This window comes from Etheostoma spectabile, chromosome 1 (assembly GCF_008692095.1).
Source record: "Etheostoma spectabile isolate EspeVRDwgs_2016 chromosome 1, UIUC_Espe_1.0, whole genome shotgun sequence".
Lineage (NCBI taxonomy): Eukaryota > Metazoa > Chordata > Actinopteri > Perciformes > Percidae > Etheostoma > Etheostoma spectabile.
Window position 1 is genome coordinate 1962518 of NC_045733.1, and position 15713 is coordinate 1978230.

At 37.5% G+C, this 15713-nt stretch overlaps 1 protein-coding gene across 1 annotated transcript; it reads left to right on the top strand.

The window, feature by feature from the left end:
* The first annotated feature begins 496 nt into the window (after window positions 1-496).
* Window positions 497-15630, top strand: LOC116692322 (nuclear receptor-binding protein-like). The gene is given in 19 exon segments (XM_032520514.1): window positions 497-671; window positions 1071-1465; window positions 2719-2841; window positions 5230-5331; window positions 5407-5496; window positions 5811-5851; window positions 5984-6078; window positions 6460-6543; window positions 6984-7042; window positions 7645-7743; window positions 7929-8061; window positions 8248-8338; window positions 8743-8793; window positions 9807-9942; window positions 10141-10194; window positions 10314-10377; window positions 12846-12901; window positions 13678-13722; window positions 13724-15630. Coding segments are annotated over 18 exon segments (1608 nt in total). The 5' UTR covers window positions 497-671; window positions 1071-1225; the 3' UTR covers window positions 13769-15630.
* Window positions 15631-15713: the final 83 nt, after the last annotated feature.

Sequence of the window (15713 nt, forward strand, 5' to 3'; positions counted from 1 at the left end):
CATTTTATATGCCTGTAACGTCGGGATGGGCACTTTGGTGATCCGCTTCGCACGAACCATGATTAATGGATGTGAACTATCTTGATTGTTCTTCGAGCTGAGCTGCTCACCATCAAGACCAAATTTGAGTGGGCTTGATTTTACAAATAACTACTGAGACGGCAACCATGCTTAAAAAGGACAACAAATTTATCCTATTTTCTAGTCGTAAGGTTCTGTAGTAGCGATACACACATGTTGACCAAAAGTCTTTATTTGGATATAACTACATAACTACTTAAATACACTTTCACCACATTTATTGTGTTTTGCTGGACGGTGGGCGTTATATTGAGTCCACTGACCATGACACAGTTAGAACATTTCTTAAATTAAATAATATATAATCTTGCTATCTCACGTAGGGTATATATTTTATTCAATATTTGTTTGTCAGTTCAAACTTTATGGTCTACTCTACGCCACTGCGTTTTCTGCGCGCAAACAAGCGCTCCCCAACTGCTGCCCCGCCCCTCCCACTTTTGCTGAGAGGGACAAGAGTAAAAACCCAACAACATATTTATGACGAACTAGCTAGCATTTTTGTCTAAACTTATCTATTTTTACTCCTTTTGTCATCAGTATGTAGCTAGCCCAAGACTCTTCATTTGGCGGTAGTCTTCTGTTCCACGGTAAGATATAGTATGCATTGCTAACGTTACTTAACTTTATGTCAGCTAGCTATTTGTTTAACGTCATTTACCTTTCATTAGCTTGTTAGCTGGGGAAAGTTAGCAAAGCACTGGGAGGATGAACTTCTCCAGCTAAGCTAAGGTTGAACATTTAGCAGAAGCCTTCATTAGTTAAATTAGCTACAGTAGCAAACATTAGTTAGATTTAGTGAATTATGTTTTAGTGCCCTGTAACAGTATGTTTCTCTGCCTCTGAGTCCAACCAGCAAAGCATACGAGATAAGTTTGTCTCTCAGTCAATTAACGTTAAGCTAAATGGCACAATACGACTTAACGTTTGAAAAGATAATACTTTATTGCCAAAGGTTACAAACTTAAACATGTGTAATTTGTTTACAGTCCCCCCCCCTCCCAGCTTGAGCTCTCTCTTGTTGAAAGTCAGGCCAGAAAGGAAAATGGATTTGTGACCAGCTCAAACAGAGAAAGTGGAAAGCAGCAAAGAGGCTTCCTATTACTTCCTAGGGACGGAAGGCCAGCGACATACAATTTGTGTCATGATGTCGGAAGCACAGGAGATAGGACCTCCGGTTACAGAGGGAAACAAACCAGAGGTCACAGCAGGACACATGTCCAGTAATATTCAACAGGTAGAAAGTGGAGCATCTGTGTCTTCGCCTGTGGCCTCCATACAGCCTCCTGCTACCACAGCAACGGAGGATGAGGATGAGAGTGAAGATGAGTCAGAGATCTTGGAAGAGAGTCCCTGTGGCCGCTGGCAGAAACGCAGAGAAGAGGTAAGGACGGCCAGGAAGCTGTGCTTTGATGTTGTCAAGTGAAAATGATGGACAAAGTTTAACTTCAATTCAAAGTTATTATGAGACGTATCACATTTCTCTGCATAAATAAAAATTCAAAGGGACTTTTGACTAGCAGCAGTAGGCCCTGGTGATATGGCCAAAATCTTCTCTTTTGATATAGGTAATTTCCTATCTCAATAAAAATATAAATCTTCCATGTAGCATGTTTTCTGGAACCTCAATAATTAGACTATAGGAACTAAGCAGGTGGTAAAGCCTATTTTGTATACTCCTGTGAATTAAATACTTTACAAATGAAAGGTACATTTTATTTTCTCATTTTATTAAGAATGTTAGTGCTAAATTAATTAATTAAAATTAAATAATTAACAGCCTGTAAGGATCAGAACGTAGAGTGTCATCCAAATGGCATAAATATTGTCGTAATTCAGTATGGCCACAGTTTTCTTTGACATCATGGTAGAAACGATATAGAATTTTACAGTGGCTTGAGAAAATTTACACACCCCTGCTAAAGTTGATTAAAAAGAGGAATAAAAAAACATCTTTTGGAAATTGATCCAAATGCCTTAATTAACAAAAAAAAGGAAAATCCAACCTTTTAAGGACACCAATTTTCTTTATGAATGAATAATGTATTGTAAATAATCATCACATCATCACATACCCTTCACCATACCTAGAGTTGGGCATGGGGAACTTTCCATAAGATCATCTCTTAATGCAAATCAAACCAGCTATTGGGCTACCTGAAATAGCATCATGCCAATCTCTAGGTATGGTGAAGGGTATGTGATGAAGGGGGGTTAGTTTACTTCCAAAGGCCAAGGGAACTTTGTCAGGATGCCTAGTATCCTGGATCCATAAAATAACTGTCCTTTAAAAAAAAAAAAAAATGGGCCTGCCTCTATGGGAATTTAACACAGGGGTGTGTATATTTATGCCCTCTGTATTTTTAAACTTTCTCAAGTCCCTATATGTTAGTATAAAGATACTGAGTCAAAATATACCCCTTTTTCATGTGAAAAATTTCAATAGATTTTAATATGGGTAAAAGGGGGATTGCGCCTCTTTTGTGGATGATTATATTCAGCATTTTATCAAAACTAAGTTTTTCTGATGGGAGTATTTTTTTTCTTTTTCAAATGAAGCATTTTTGTGTCTTGTATTTCATTTTACTATTAAAATATAATATCTCATAAGCTATTATCTGTTCACTTCTACTGTAGGTGAATCAGCGTAATGTCCCAGGTATAGATGCTGCATACTTGGCCATGGACACAGAGGAAGGGGTAGAAGTAGTTTGGAATGAAGTCATGATCTCCGAGAGGAAGAACTTCAAACTGCTAGAGGTGAGACCCAGTGTTACAATATAGGAATAAAACAGGTAAAGATACTCACGGATGTTTTTGTGCCTCCGGTAGTTCATGCACATACTATATGGGATAAAAAAAAAGTATAAAGATTGATTGGGTAACGTTATTTTACTATAATACACACAAAGTTATAGGGGTGACTATGATGCAGCTCTTGGTCTGTAATGTAGACAAAACAGTGTCCAACAATGCCAGCAAAATTTAAGGTTTCCTGGCTTACAGATAGATCATGTAACTTTAATTAAAAATAATATTGACACATTTTAAGAATCATGAATTTTGGCAGTCAGTGATAGGTTGTTGTTGGCTTTAAATTATCTTTTTAACAATATTTATTAAGTTAAGTCAAAATAAAATATGTCTACCTGTTGTGTGAAAGATATATATACAGTCCCTGACAAAGTCTTGTCGCTTGTGTACAAATTGACCTGAAGTGCCGCTGAAATATATTTCTAATCAAGATTTATTTACAAGAAATGGCTCATTTTAATCCCAATAGCTTTTGTAATAATGTTTCAGTGCAAAAAGAAACTGTCAAAAAGTATTCTAATATTCACAACTTGGTAAAGCCCATTGAGTCAATTTTTGCAAAGACATAAGTGTTGTCGCCTTGTCATATGAGCTTCAACTGTGACTAGTAATGGATCAATTAGGTCTCAGGTGTGTATAAAAACAACCCCAGTACACTAGACCTTCACATCAACTGCAACTAGACATCTGTAAACAAGCCTAAGATTCACCCTGAGACTAAACTTTTGATTATCAAGAGGCTGAAGATCAGATCCACTGCTGATGTGGCAGACACCTTCAATGTGTCTCAGCGTCAAGTCCAGAGGATTAAAAAAACATTTGAAGACACTGGAGATGTTTTTGACAAGCCCAGGTCAGGCAGACCCCGCAAGACAACTGCTCGAGAGGACCGTTTGTTGGCTCGAAAATCCAAGGCCAGCCCATTTTCCACTGCAGCAGAGCTCCACGAGACCTGGTCCCCTGAAGTCCCTGTGTAAACCAGAACGGTTTGTCGGATTCTGTCTTGAAATGGCCTCCATGGTCGAATCAGTGCCCAGAAGCCAGCACTAAACAAAAGACAATTAAAAAAACATGTGGCATTTGCCAAGGCCCACAGCCTGCCAAAAGGATGGACAAATGGACGCTGGAGAAGTGGAAGAAAGTGGATTTTTCAGATTAATCTTCTGTTGAATTACACCACAGTTGCCATAAATATTGCAGGAGACCTACTGGAGCCCACATGAATCCAAGATTCACCCAGAAAACAGTGAAGTTTGGTGGCGGAAAAATCATGGTCTGGGGTAACATCCAGTATGGGGTGTGCGAGAGATCTGCAGGGTGGAAGGCAACATCAACAGTCTCAAATACCAAGAAATCTTAGCTACCTCTTATATTCCCAACCATAAAAGAAGCCAAATTCTCCAGCAGGATGGTGCTCCATCGCATACTTCCATCTCCACTTCAAAGTTCCTCAAGGCAAAGAAGATCAAGATGCTCCAGGATTGGCCGGCCCAGTCACCAGACATGAACATCATTGAGCATATGTGGGGTAGGATGAAAGAGGAAGCATGGAAGACCAAACCAAAGAATATTGATGAACTCTGGGAGGCATGTAAGACTGCTTTCCTAGCTCTTCCTGATGACTTCATCAATACATTGTATGAATCCTTGCCAAACCGCATGGATGCAGTCCTTCAAGCTCATGGAAGTCATACAAGATATTAAATTTGAATCTCACAGCACCGCTATTTAATTTGCTGACATAGTTTAGTATTTGCAGTAATTTTTTTTTTCAATTTCTGTATAGGCGACAAAACTTTTGTCATGCCAAAATTTGACCTTTCTGTCTTGTTTAAATAATAAATCTTTTTTTAGTGAAACTAATTTATTTCAGTGCATTGAACATCATTTGGGAGGGTTTTAGCTTTTCATATGAGCTATTTCTTACACCAATTGATTAATTAAAAGTCAGGTTAATAGCAGGTGTTTCTACAAAATAGATAAGCGAAAAGACCTTTGTCAGGGACTGTATGTGTATATATATATATATATATATATGTGTCCTTTTGTTATAAAGCAGTTGTAAACTGTCCAGGTTTGTTAATGTGATAATCTGTCTACAGTTTACTAGTGTCACACAATTTCTGGCATTGTGTATTATAATGCCATTTCCTTGGCCAGAAGGTCAAAACTACATGAGAGAAAATAATTATTCTTTAAACTTTGTGTACATCAATAGTTCCTTGAGACATATTACTGATCAGTCAGACACAGAACAGTAAGTGTTTAAGGTAAATGTGGTTATATAAATATGTATAACATGTTATAAATACTTTGTTTTTCCTGCATGTTTAGGAGAAAGTGAAGGCAGTATTTGATAACCTCATCCATTTGGAACATGCCAATATCGTCAAGTTTCACAAGTACTGGGCCGACACAAAGGAGAACCGGGCCAGGGTGAGTCTAAGATCTGGAAAAACATCCTTTGTTACACGCATACATGGTTTCCCCTAATTTTTTCCTCTCCCTCAGGTGATTTTCATTACTGAATATATGTCATCAGGAAGCTTGAAGCAATTTCTAAAAAAGACAAAGAAGAATCACAAAACCATGAATGAAAAGGTAATTACTGACTGTATGTAAATATACCAAAATAGAATAATGGTATATGAAAGTCTTGCTGTACATGATCTACATATCTTGTGAAAAGTTAAAGCTGCTATACCACAGAATGGATAAGATGGGATTTCCAAAGCAAGGACCAATAATTTTGTTAACACATTAATTGGCAACTGGCCATTGGCAAAAAAAGAACAGAATTTGCGAATATACTGTATACCAGTTCTGAGCAAAGTTGAATCATATTATGTAAGTCATACTTACTCCATATTGGAAACCAGCTAGTAAGCGCTCTGATAAGGTGTATGGTCCTACAGGCTTGGAAGAGATGGTGCACACAGATCCTGTCTGCTCTCAGGTTGGTTTACCGTTTTTAGACATTATGTTAAATTCATTATGGTCACTCATAGGAAAATGCCTTCACATGTAAAACAACCCAATCCCTTTCTAATGAAGTTTGTATTTGTGCATGTTTCTCTCTGTACTGCAGTTATCTCCACTCATGTGACCCTCCCATCATCCATGGCAACCTGACCTGTGACACCATCTTTATCCAACACAACGGGCTCATCAAGATCGGATCAGGTATAGAGTAAAGCAGGTTTCACCCTACAGGGTTAGGTAGTGGAGCTGAAGCACTGCTGGTGGAGTCAAATGATACTAAATTATGGATTTAAAGACCAGAAATGTCAATGAATTTCCATGATTACACAGTACCAGTGTTGTATGTACAAAAGTAACAGTCTCATCCAAGACAACACAATCAAGATTTCTAATGTGAAAAAAATGGTGGCAATATCTCTTTTCTTGTTTACCAAAATAACCCCTGCACAATGTATAGATGTGGACAAAGTGGTGTGTACTGTGGTTTAGAAAACAACTGTTGTCTGTACACACATACACTGCAATGACTAAAGTCCAGCCACCAAAGTTTTTCTGCGCTTTGTTCTGCTCCCTCATCTGCAGTTGCCCCAGACACCATTAACAACCACGTGAAGACGTGTCACGAGGAACAGAAGAATTTGCACTTCTATGCCCCAGAATATGGAGGTAGACATGATCAAAATTACTCATAATACTTTTTTTTATTATAATCCTACTGATATTGGTGGTTTCCTGACCTCCAGAGTAAACTGGATGATACAGATGTATTGGAAAGATATTAACTTCTTTTTAAAGGAAAAAGTGTGGTTTCTCACAAAATTAAATCATATATTGACGTAACACAATAGAAGTAGGGTATGTAGGTACAATTCCTTAGTTTAATGCATATGTTATTGTTAAATATGTTTTAATTCCATTAACATAATACAGTAGAGTGTAACAGTGTTGAATAATATCTTACCATAATCAACCATGCAAAAGCTTTGTCTAAATAAAATAATCTAAAATGTATTTAAATCATAAAATATCTTATCAAAGAAGAAGTAAACAATATGAACTAAGGATTTGATGCAAACTTTTTTTTTTTATTCCTTCTCTCATCATAGCTGTTGATGATGTCACCACGGCTGTAGACATCTACTCGTTTGGCATGTGTGCCTTAGAGGTGAGATGGGACCCATGATGATAGATGAAAGAATGGCCTGAACCTTAACGGTCACATACTGTAACAACGGTTCCATTTTTTGATTATAAAGCAGGTCAAGGTGCCATATCAATATTGTAAATGTATCAAAATGCTTAAGCCACAGAGAAATGCACACCGCCAGTATTCAGAAACTCTGCCTTTAAACGAGACGTCAGGACTTCTGTACGGTTGTGATGTCACAATTAAACTATTCTGTATGTAGGTAGAACATGCTGCTACAATGCCGTTGCAGTCATTCCCTGGCTGCAATGACGATGCAAACACTTCAAGGGCGCAGATGTAGAAGACCCAGAAATGCTGATCAAGCAGAGCAGCCTGGGCTTTTCGGGTGGGGGGATTAAAGAGACAGGCACTAAAACGGACCGTTTCAGATAGAAGGTGAATACCGATATATTTAGACCAATATTGATTAATTGGTTTACTAAACATTAAGGCGTGTAAACATGTTTTATTAGAATCCCAATAGTATGAACAGAATAGAAATAGTATGGACCTGAAAATGAGCATATAATGGGACATTTAAAGCAATATGTTAACATGTGTGTGTTGGTGTGTTGCAGATGGCGCTCTTGGAAATCCAGGGAAATGGGGAGTCCTATTTCGTTTCTCAGGAGGCCATCAACAATGCCATACAGTTACTGGAGGACCCACTGCAAAGGGTGTGTGTGTGTGTGTGTGTGGGTGTGGGTGTGGGTGGGTGTGTGGGTGGGTGTGTGGGTGTGGGTGTGTGGTTGAGTCACCTCAGATAACTATTTGTCTTGTTGTGTTTATTTGAAGGTCCAATTTGTCACAACAGATGTTATTCCAGAAGTTCAGTATGTAACCCAGATGTTTGTTTTTGTAGGAGCTAATCCAGACGTGCCTCGAGTGTGATCCCAGCACAAGGCCTACAGCCCGAGAGCTACTGTTTAACCAAGCTCTGTTTGAAGTACCGCTGCTAAAACTTCTGGCTGCACATTGTATTGTCAGCCACCACCGTAAGTCTGTAACATGCACATACAAAAGACACAGAATAACAGATTTATTTATTTTGATTTGCTTTTATGAGGACATAAAACTTGTGAGCATCCTTACCAGGAAGAGGTGCTGCTGAACCTGAATCCACTGGATGTCTTAACAACCAGTATCACCTAATCAGTTCTTAATGGTTTGTAATTGTCCAGACATGATTCCTGAGAATGCCCTGGAGGAGATCACAAAGAAGCTGGACCCTAACCTGGTCATCGCTGAAAAAAAAGACCACATTCAGCTTAAGTAAGGACCAGAAGCTGATATGCAGAATTTAGAAAGAGTCTTAGAAACTAGTGTCCAGTCAGCGTCTGCTAGATACAGCACAAATAGTAACAGTAGTCATTCAAATAGAGGTATTTAGTTTTAATAGCAACAACATTGATATTAAATCATTCTTTTTGTTCTGAATATGTTCAGTACAAGAAGTTATGTTTATCAATATAATGGCAGACAGGTGAAAAAAGAAAGTGTCATTAGTACTAATATTAGTGGTTGGTATGTGTCCTATATACTGTATTTTTATTACTCGTATATATGTAAATCCTAAATTTTTGAGGTTGTTGGTAATATTATGTTATCTTATTTTAAATGTATGTGGTGTAAAGACCTCAAACGTTATCTATTTAATTTTTTTTTTTCTTCTGTAGGCTTTCACAGTTTCCTGCCTTGGAACTTGATAAATTCCTGGAGGATGTAAGGTAAGAAGCAATGCAGCGACGAGCAAAAAACTAAGCATTTGTCTATATCGACGACGTTGCACTTCATGGATTGCTCTGGTGCTGCTGGAAATTTTGCCGGATTTCCCTCATTTAGGCCGTTACTTAGTGCTTTCATTGTGTTGGCATTTTAAACTCCGGTATATTTATAAGGACTATGGTAAACTGCTCCTCAGATCTCTGTAGGGTAAATCCAGACAACTAGCCAGACTATCTGCCCAATATGAGTTTTCTGTTGCACAACTAAAACAACCTTTGAACGTACACATGTTCTACCAAAACAAGTTTCTTTCCCGAGGCTATTTTGCAGAAGTGCCGTTGCTACGTCCGGAGCTTTGCGCCGCCCAAGACAACAATTGGTTTAAAGAAATGCCACATTTTTCTCCCTATCGGAATGCTGTGTGAACTTACCAGACCCTCCTCCACAGCGCTGTACAGGAAGGTCTGGCAGTGCAAGACTAAAGCATGATAAGTTGTGTTCTCCATTTCCCTAAGAAATTGGCCCTAAGAGAAACACTATCCGGCCACATGGGGGCAGTATGGGACCATCTAACTATTGTTGTCCATCTTTTGTCACTTTATAAAACATGATCATATCTTAATATGGTATAATAACCTCCTAAAACATTAATTCTGGGTCCTGACCAAGGTTTTGATACATGTTTAGGCATTACCTTATTAGTGTGTTACTTTTGTGAGACACATTTGTAATTCGGATCGTTTAGTTTAGTTTCAACAATATGGAAAGCAAAACAAAGAAATATGTTGTTACATGTTTGTTTTTCTTATATTATAGTACAAAACGTTTCTCATTTTCCACCTTATCTCTTCTTTAGATTCTGACTTTCCCTACCTCAAACTTTTTTCTTAATTTTTGTATGTTGTACTTTATATAACTACCATCTTTTTTCTCCCCTCTTTCTATTTTTTTCCTCTTTCTCTAATGTTTTCTCCACCTCTCCTTGCCTTTGTCTCTCCCTCCTTCCTTGGATCAGAAACGGTATTTATCCAATGACGGCGTTCGGGCTGCCCTGTCCTCAGCAGCCTCAACAGGAGACTGTTAAATCTCCCATTGTCGTCCCTTTGGTCAAATCCCCCACCCCCGAACCTGCAGAGCTCGAGACACGGCGAGTGTGTACAACAGATTATACTGCATATTACATTAGGAAGATACAATAACGATGGTGATATTTAACAAGTAATCATCTTGATACTAACATTTCTTAATTTTCACGATCACTTACTGAATCAAGATGCCTACTATGTATTTGCTGGAGTAAAATACTGTTGAGAGCTATTCATACTTAGATTCCCATACTTCTTCTGCAGGTCATTCATATGCAGTGTACTTTTGAATCTGTCGAGGAGGGAACCAAGTATCATGTAAGTCTCATTAATAATATGTATAGGTTGATCATTTATTGTTCAACTAATTAAAAATGCAACATGATATTATAAGAATAATAACAATTGTGTCTATTGTTGTTTTTCTCTTCTTTTAGATAACATTACTGCTGAAACTGGAGGACAAAATGAATAGACATCTCAGCTGTGACATGTTACCTCGTAAGATCACCTAGGGCTGCTCGATTATGGAAAGAATCACAAATATTTAGATTAATATTGAAATCATGATTATTTACCACAATTACTCATAGACTTTTGGAAAGGTGTTGCATTTAATGACCTTAGAAAACAGTGAACAGTTAAACAAAAAACAAACAAACAGTGAAAACACTTTGAACTGTCAAATTTTCCCTTAATACTTTTACCGTTAAACTTTTTGAATTCCTCTTCAGAACGCAGGGAGAAATACGAGTTTACTTGCAAGATGTAATGTGCAAAATATAAGTGTGTGTGTGTGTGTGTGGTGTGCGTGTGTGCGCGCGTGTGTGTGTGTGTGTGAATTATCAATACCAGAAAGCATACATTATCCTAATGGGGAGGGCATAACGTGTATGTCTGCATTTGTGCTTTAAATTAGGGTTTTTATGAAGCATGATCATTTTGTCAATCTAGACAGTTTAGTTTTACAGCTTGGGTAAATGTTAGAATTCAATTTGACTTAAGGTGTTGATAAATAATTATGTATGTATGAATTACTGTATAGCTAGCTCCGCTGTACTATTAGATTTTACCTCGCACAGAGTTTTAATATACAGTCCCTCTCCATATGTGTGCACCAAGGCATGTAGAAGAGTAAGAGTGAGATTCCAGAGAGCTTTAAACTCAAATGGGGTCACAAAATACAGTATGCAAGACTATTTTAGGCAGGGAGACTAACTGTCGCTTATGTGTCATGAAAACCTTGCACCTCCTATTATGAATGTAGATGGATACATTCTGGAATTGTTTTTTTATTGGCCATTGTCGCTTTTCAAACCCCAATTGGCATGTGATCGGTTTAAAGCATTGTCTTGATACCAACAATGACTCTCCTTGACAAATTCTAAATATTACTTATTCAATTAACTTATTTGAAATTGAGGATTTTCATCTCAGTTCTGGAGGCGGACTAGAACCTAAAGGAAGGCAAATGAGACAAGAACGCACAACACAGTTGTTGAATGGTCAGAATAATGTATGACCCAATTTGCACATGCACACACAGGTATGGTAGGCATGTATAATGTTGCAGGCTTGTGGGGAATGCCTGCCCTGTAAAATGCTGCAGCTGACAGCTGTCACCTCCCATGTCAAAATCGGATCATCTCTTTAAAGCTTTACTTATCAACATGCTAAAGTCCAAAGTAACGGTGTGGTAACAAGTAACATTGTGCAGGGTCACTAGCTCTCTGAGCCTTTACAATTCACACCCTTGGCCTTTTGCGTGGCTCTCCTACACCCTACTTCAGTTGAACCCTATTAACAAAGCTTGTTTTTTCCTCAAAACTTAATAATAACTAAATTGTAGTAGATTATTGTATGTCAAACTACAAGATGCAAACAAGCAAAGAAGACTCTTAAGGAGCTCCAATATCAATCTCTCATCATATAGCTGTGGGCTGCTGGTGTTTTTCTTTTCTTAATGTCAAAGTTTTCTCCTCCAGTTGTTTGTCTTGTCCCAGCCACATTCCTGTAGTTGTAAATGGACAGCTAGGTTATTAAAAATCGGTAGACCATGACAACTCTGCTCACAGGGCGCAAGAAAAGAATTTCACAGTTTGAAGATAACTAATATAAAAGTAAAAAAACACTTAGTTACAAAAGATAGTATCTATATTTTGAAAACAGGGTTATAATATTATTATGAAGGTTTATCTTAAGGTTTTCAGGAGAAAGTAGGCATCAAAAGTTCCAACATTTTATATCACCAATTTAGATTCTGATATGTTCTAAATTTATTTCCCCATTGTTTTAATAAAGTAATATCCAGCATATGTTTTCATATGTTGTGCAACCTTGCACATATTTTTCTGGACTTCTGTTGACTCCCTTTGTAGTTTACTTGTGGTTCAGTTTTTTAAGGTACTAACTTCCCCTCAAGCTGCCTTAGACTTACACTTAAGGTAGTGAGTCCTTACAGTTTTTTATATAATGTAAACAGTTAGAGGAATAGCATAGTCAGAGCATGAGTTATTTTACACAACAAAAGGTTTTGTAGCTGCATTGTAACATCAACATGGTTATTAACACTACTGCTGGTGGGGAAAAAAAAAAAGAAGGAAAAAATAGAAGCGGCTTAGGACTGTCAAATCATCAAGCCTTAGATAACAAGGCTGAAGAGGACTATTTGAAAAGCTCACACGTTTTAGCAGATCATGTCCTAATGAAGACCATGCTGGTTGAAACATGTTGGCTTTTTCATTATTTCCTGCCAGATGATTCTAGACTCTCTGTCCTTTTTAACTGGTTTGACTATTACATAAATTTACTTTGCTAGATGTCCACAGGAACAAAGGGTATAGAGGTACAAATAGCAACATTAGTGGCTGTAGGTGTGTGTGTTACAGTATTTGCTTAACTTAATAAGACTGGTAGAGTTGATGATAATGAATGTGAGGTTATTAACTGTGCTTGTGTGTGTGTTTCAGATGAGAATCTTCAAGAGGTGGCTGAAGAGTTGGTGCAGCTGGGCTTAATATGTGAGGTGGGTGTTTTGTGTGTGTGAGAGAATGATAATGTTGGTAAGTGTGTTATTTCTGGACCAAACCATGAAAATTCCAATTCTTTTGAAAGGTGAGGTGACCCCTGACTCTCCTACATACCCTCCAATACAAACACACCTCCCCTCTTAAGAGCCTTATGCACATTTACTGCTACATATGTACTCTTGTGCCCACTCACCTACCCACGTTAAGGTAGTCAATTTTTCCCTATTATGTGTGCTTGAGCAGTGATTCCCAACCAGGCGGTACTACTGCTGTTGCCAGGGGGAATGTAACAGATTGTAGAAAAAACTAGTAAGCAAGCAAGCACAGATGTTTAACCAGATAGCTAAAAGTAATGGCAATAACAGTTCAAATGATTAGTTATAAGTAATGTACTGGATACATGTTTGAAATAGTTTGCTAAAAGAAACATTAGTGGATAAATGATTGAAATATTCAGCATTGTAGTAGCCTAGTAGGCTACTAGTAGTATTGCTGACCAAACCAACCTTAATATTGACAGTTAAATTTTATGAAAACATGTTTATATAATGAATGGTGTTATACATTTGGAATACACATTGGGAACCGATGAAGTGGTACGTGAGTTCATCTGACAGCACTTTGGGGGTACCTCGGACCAAAAATGTTGTGAACCACTGTGCTAGAGAATACATAGGCTTTTGTCTTAATTCCTTAATTCCCTGAATGGTTTTTATCGAGAAACAGTTTTTAATGTCCAGGTTTGTTGACAAATTTTGTGTTCTCTTTACAGATGGACCAAAACATAATCGCCTCTCTACTTGAGGAATCATTCAGCCAAGCTCTTTAATAGCAACGGGTTCCTCAACTACATTGCTGTTTAAACATAAGTGCACTCTCACAACCCTATTTTCTTTTTGGTTACTCAACACATTGACTATACACTTTTTGTTTGTCTTTTCTTGTAAGCCTTCGATAGTAATGTGACCGAAAGGGTGGGGTTTTTCTCTGCTTCAGGGTTTAAAACTTCCTAAAAGCACACAAACCCTTTTAAATATAGCCAAACACCTGGATTGATGTCACATTTTTACTGTAAAGGTCCAAACATACATATCCATTGCAGCCTTACCTTTTCTCAAGCAACAGCTATATTTTAGTGTGACGTGTTTACAAAATAAATAGCCTAGGAGGGCATTAGATGAGACAGTCTAAAACATCAAGACTGATTCAGACCTTCACTGGAGTCGCACCACACACTAATTCACCTCTTCCTATTGTTAGACCAAATGTTAATCATCTGATCCACCAGCAAAACTCAAGCTTCTTTAGGCCATTCGGGATCCTCATTTTGCATGGTTCTCCCTCATTTGGTTACCTTTTGTTTTGTCTCTTATGAACATATGATATATATGAACATTCCCGACTCTTTGACTTTTGTGATGTGTTTGATCAACCTGTCACCCATTCAGTTAAATATATGTTAAATATATAGTTTTAAAACTGGATGGCAGAGATGCAACTTTCTCTGATAAATATTTTTAAGAAGCCTTTGATACAGAACACAATGTATGGGCACCACTGCATATCTCATTTTGGGTAGGCATCATGCCAATTCTCAATGGTTACTTGGTTATTTTGAGGTACTCCGAACTCAGTGTTACTAAATCTCTGTTTCTGTGTTTGTTTTTACATTGTGCTCTGTTGTTTGCCTTACGCTGAACCTACGCACATGCCTTGAAGTCCTCTTTTCTCTGTTTTTATAATTGTATTCATTGTTTAACCATTTGCTGCTTGTTGGGTTCACACATGCTACTCTGCCTGTAAAATTCATTCATGTGAGACTTGTGTAATGAACTCAGCTGCCATATGCCGTGGAAAGAGGACCTAGCCTTTTCCTGACACATCTGTATGAGAGCATCTTATGTTTTATTTATATTACAGCCACTGTATAGCGTACGTTTTTCTTTACTTATTTCCCTTTTGTATACTGTGATTTACCACTGCATTGTTGGGAGTCTGAGCCAATACACAGCTTCATTATGGTATAACATTCTATGTATAGAAAAAAAATTAATACTATAAGATACAATAACTTACCTTTTTTTCTGGAATTTTAATGAGATTATATTAGAAATGTCTTATAATCACATTACCAGCTTAATTGAAGACTACTGTATGAGTTTGCACACAGAGCTGTCCTCTGTTGCTGGTTGATGACTTATAATGTTAAATTGGTCACCTTATTATTTTTTTTTAATGTATTCAGGCTACTATTGTGCTACAAATGTTCATTTCTGCTAAACACACATATAGTATAGTCCATCTTAATGCATTGACTTTATTTCCCTCTTTATGTACTGTATGTGTATTTGTTAACTGCAAAGATTGTATATTCCAAAGATGTGTTTTAAAGTCAGCCAGGAGAATGTAAGTGCACCACTTTTTGTATAAAGAAGTGGTAAAAACCAACCAATGTGATCACCAGAGCAGCTTTATTCTCGCTCCTCTCTCTCTCTCTCTCTCTCTCTCATATTTGGTCTCTCTTTCTCTTTTTGTGTGTATATACTATCTCGTCCACCCAAATTATTGGTGGTGTTGAAACTGGTTATTAAATAATCATACCGAGTGGACAGCTTTAGCCTGTCACTCAAGGATGTAAGTCAGTAAATTGTGTCTTTTCTGAGACATGTATCCTGGCAGAACCTGCAAAGTATGACTATTCTTTCAAATAAATGTGTGAAACGCTTCATTTTGTTATTTTTAGCCTGTCCGAAAGAAAATATTTAGTTTTGTTTTTTTTCTCATTTGTGTTGTGATTCTCCAGTGTTT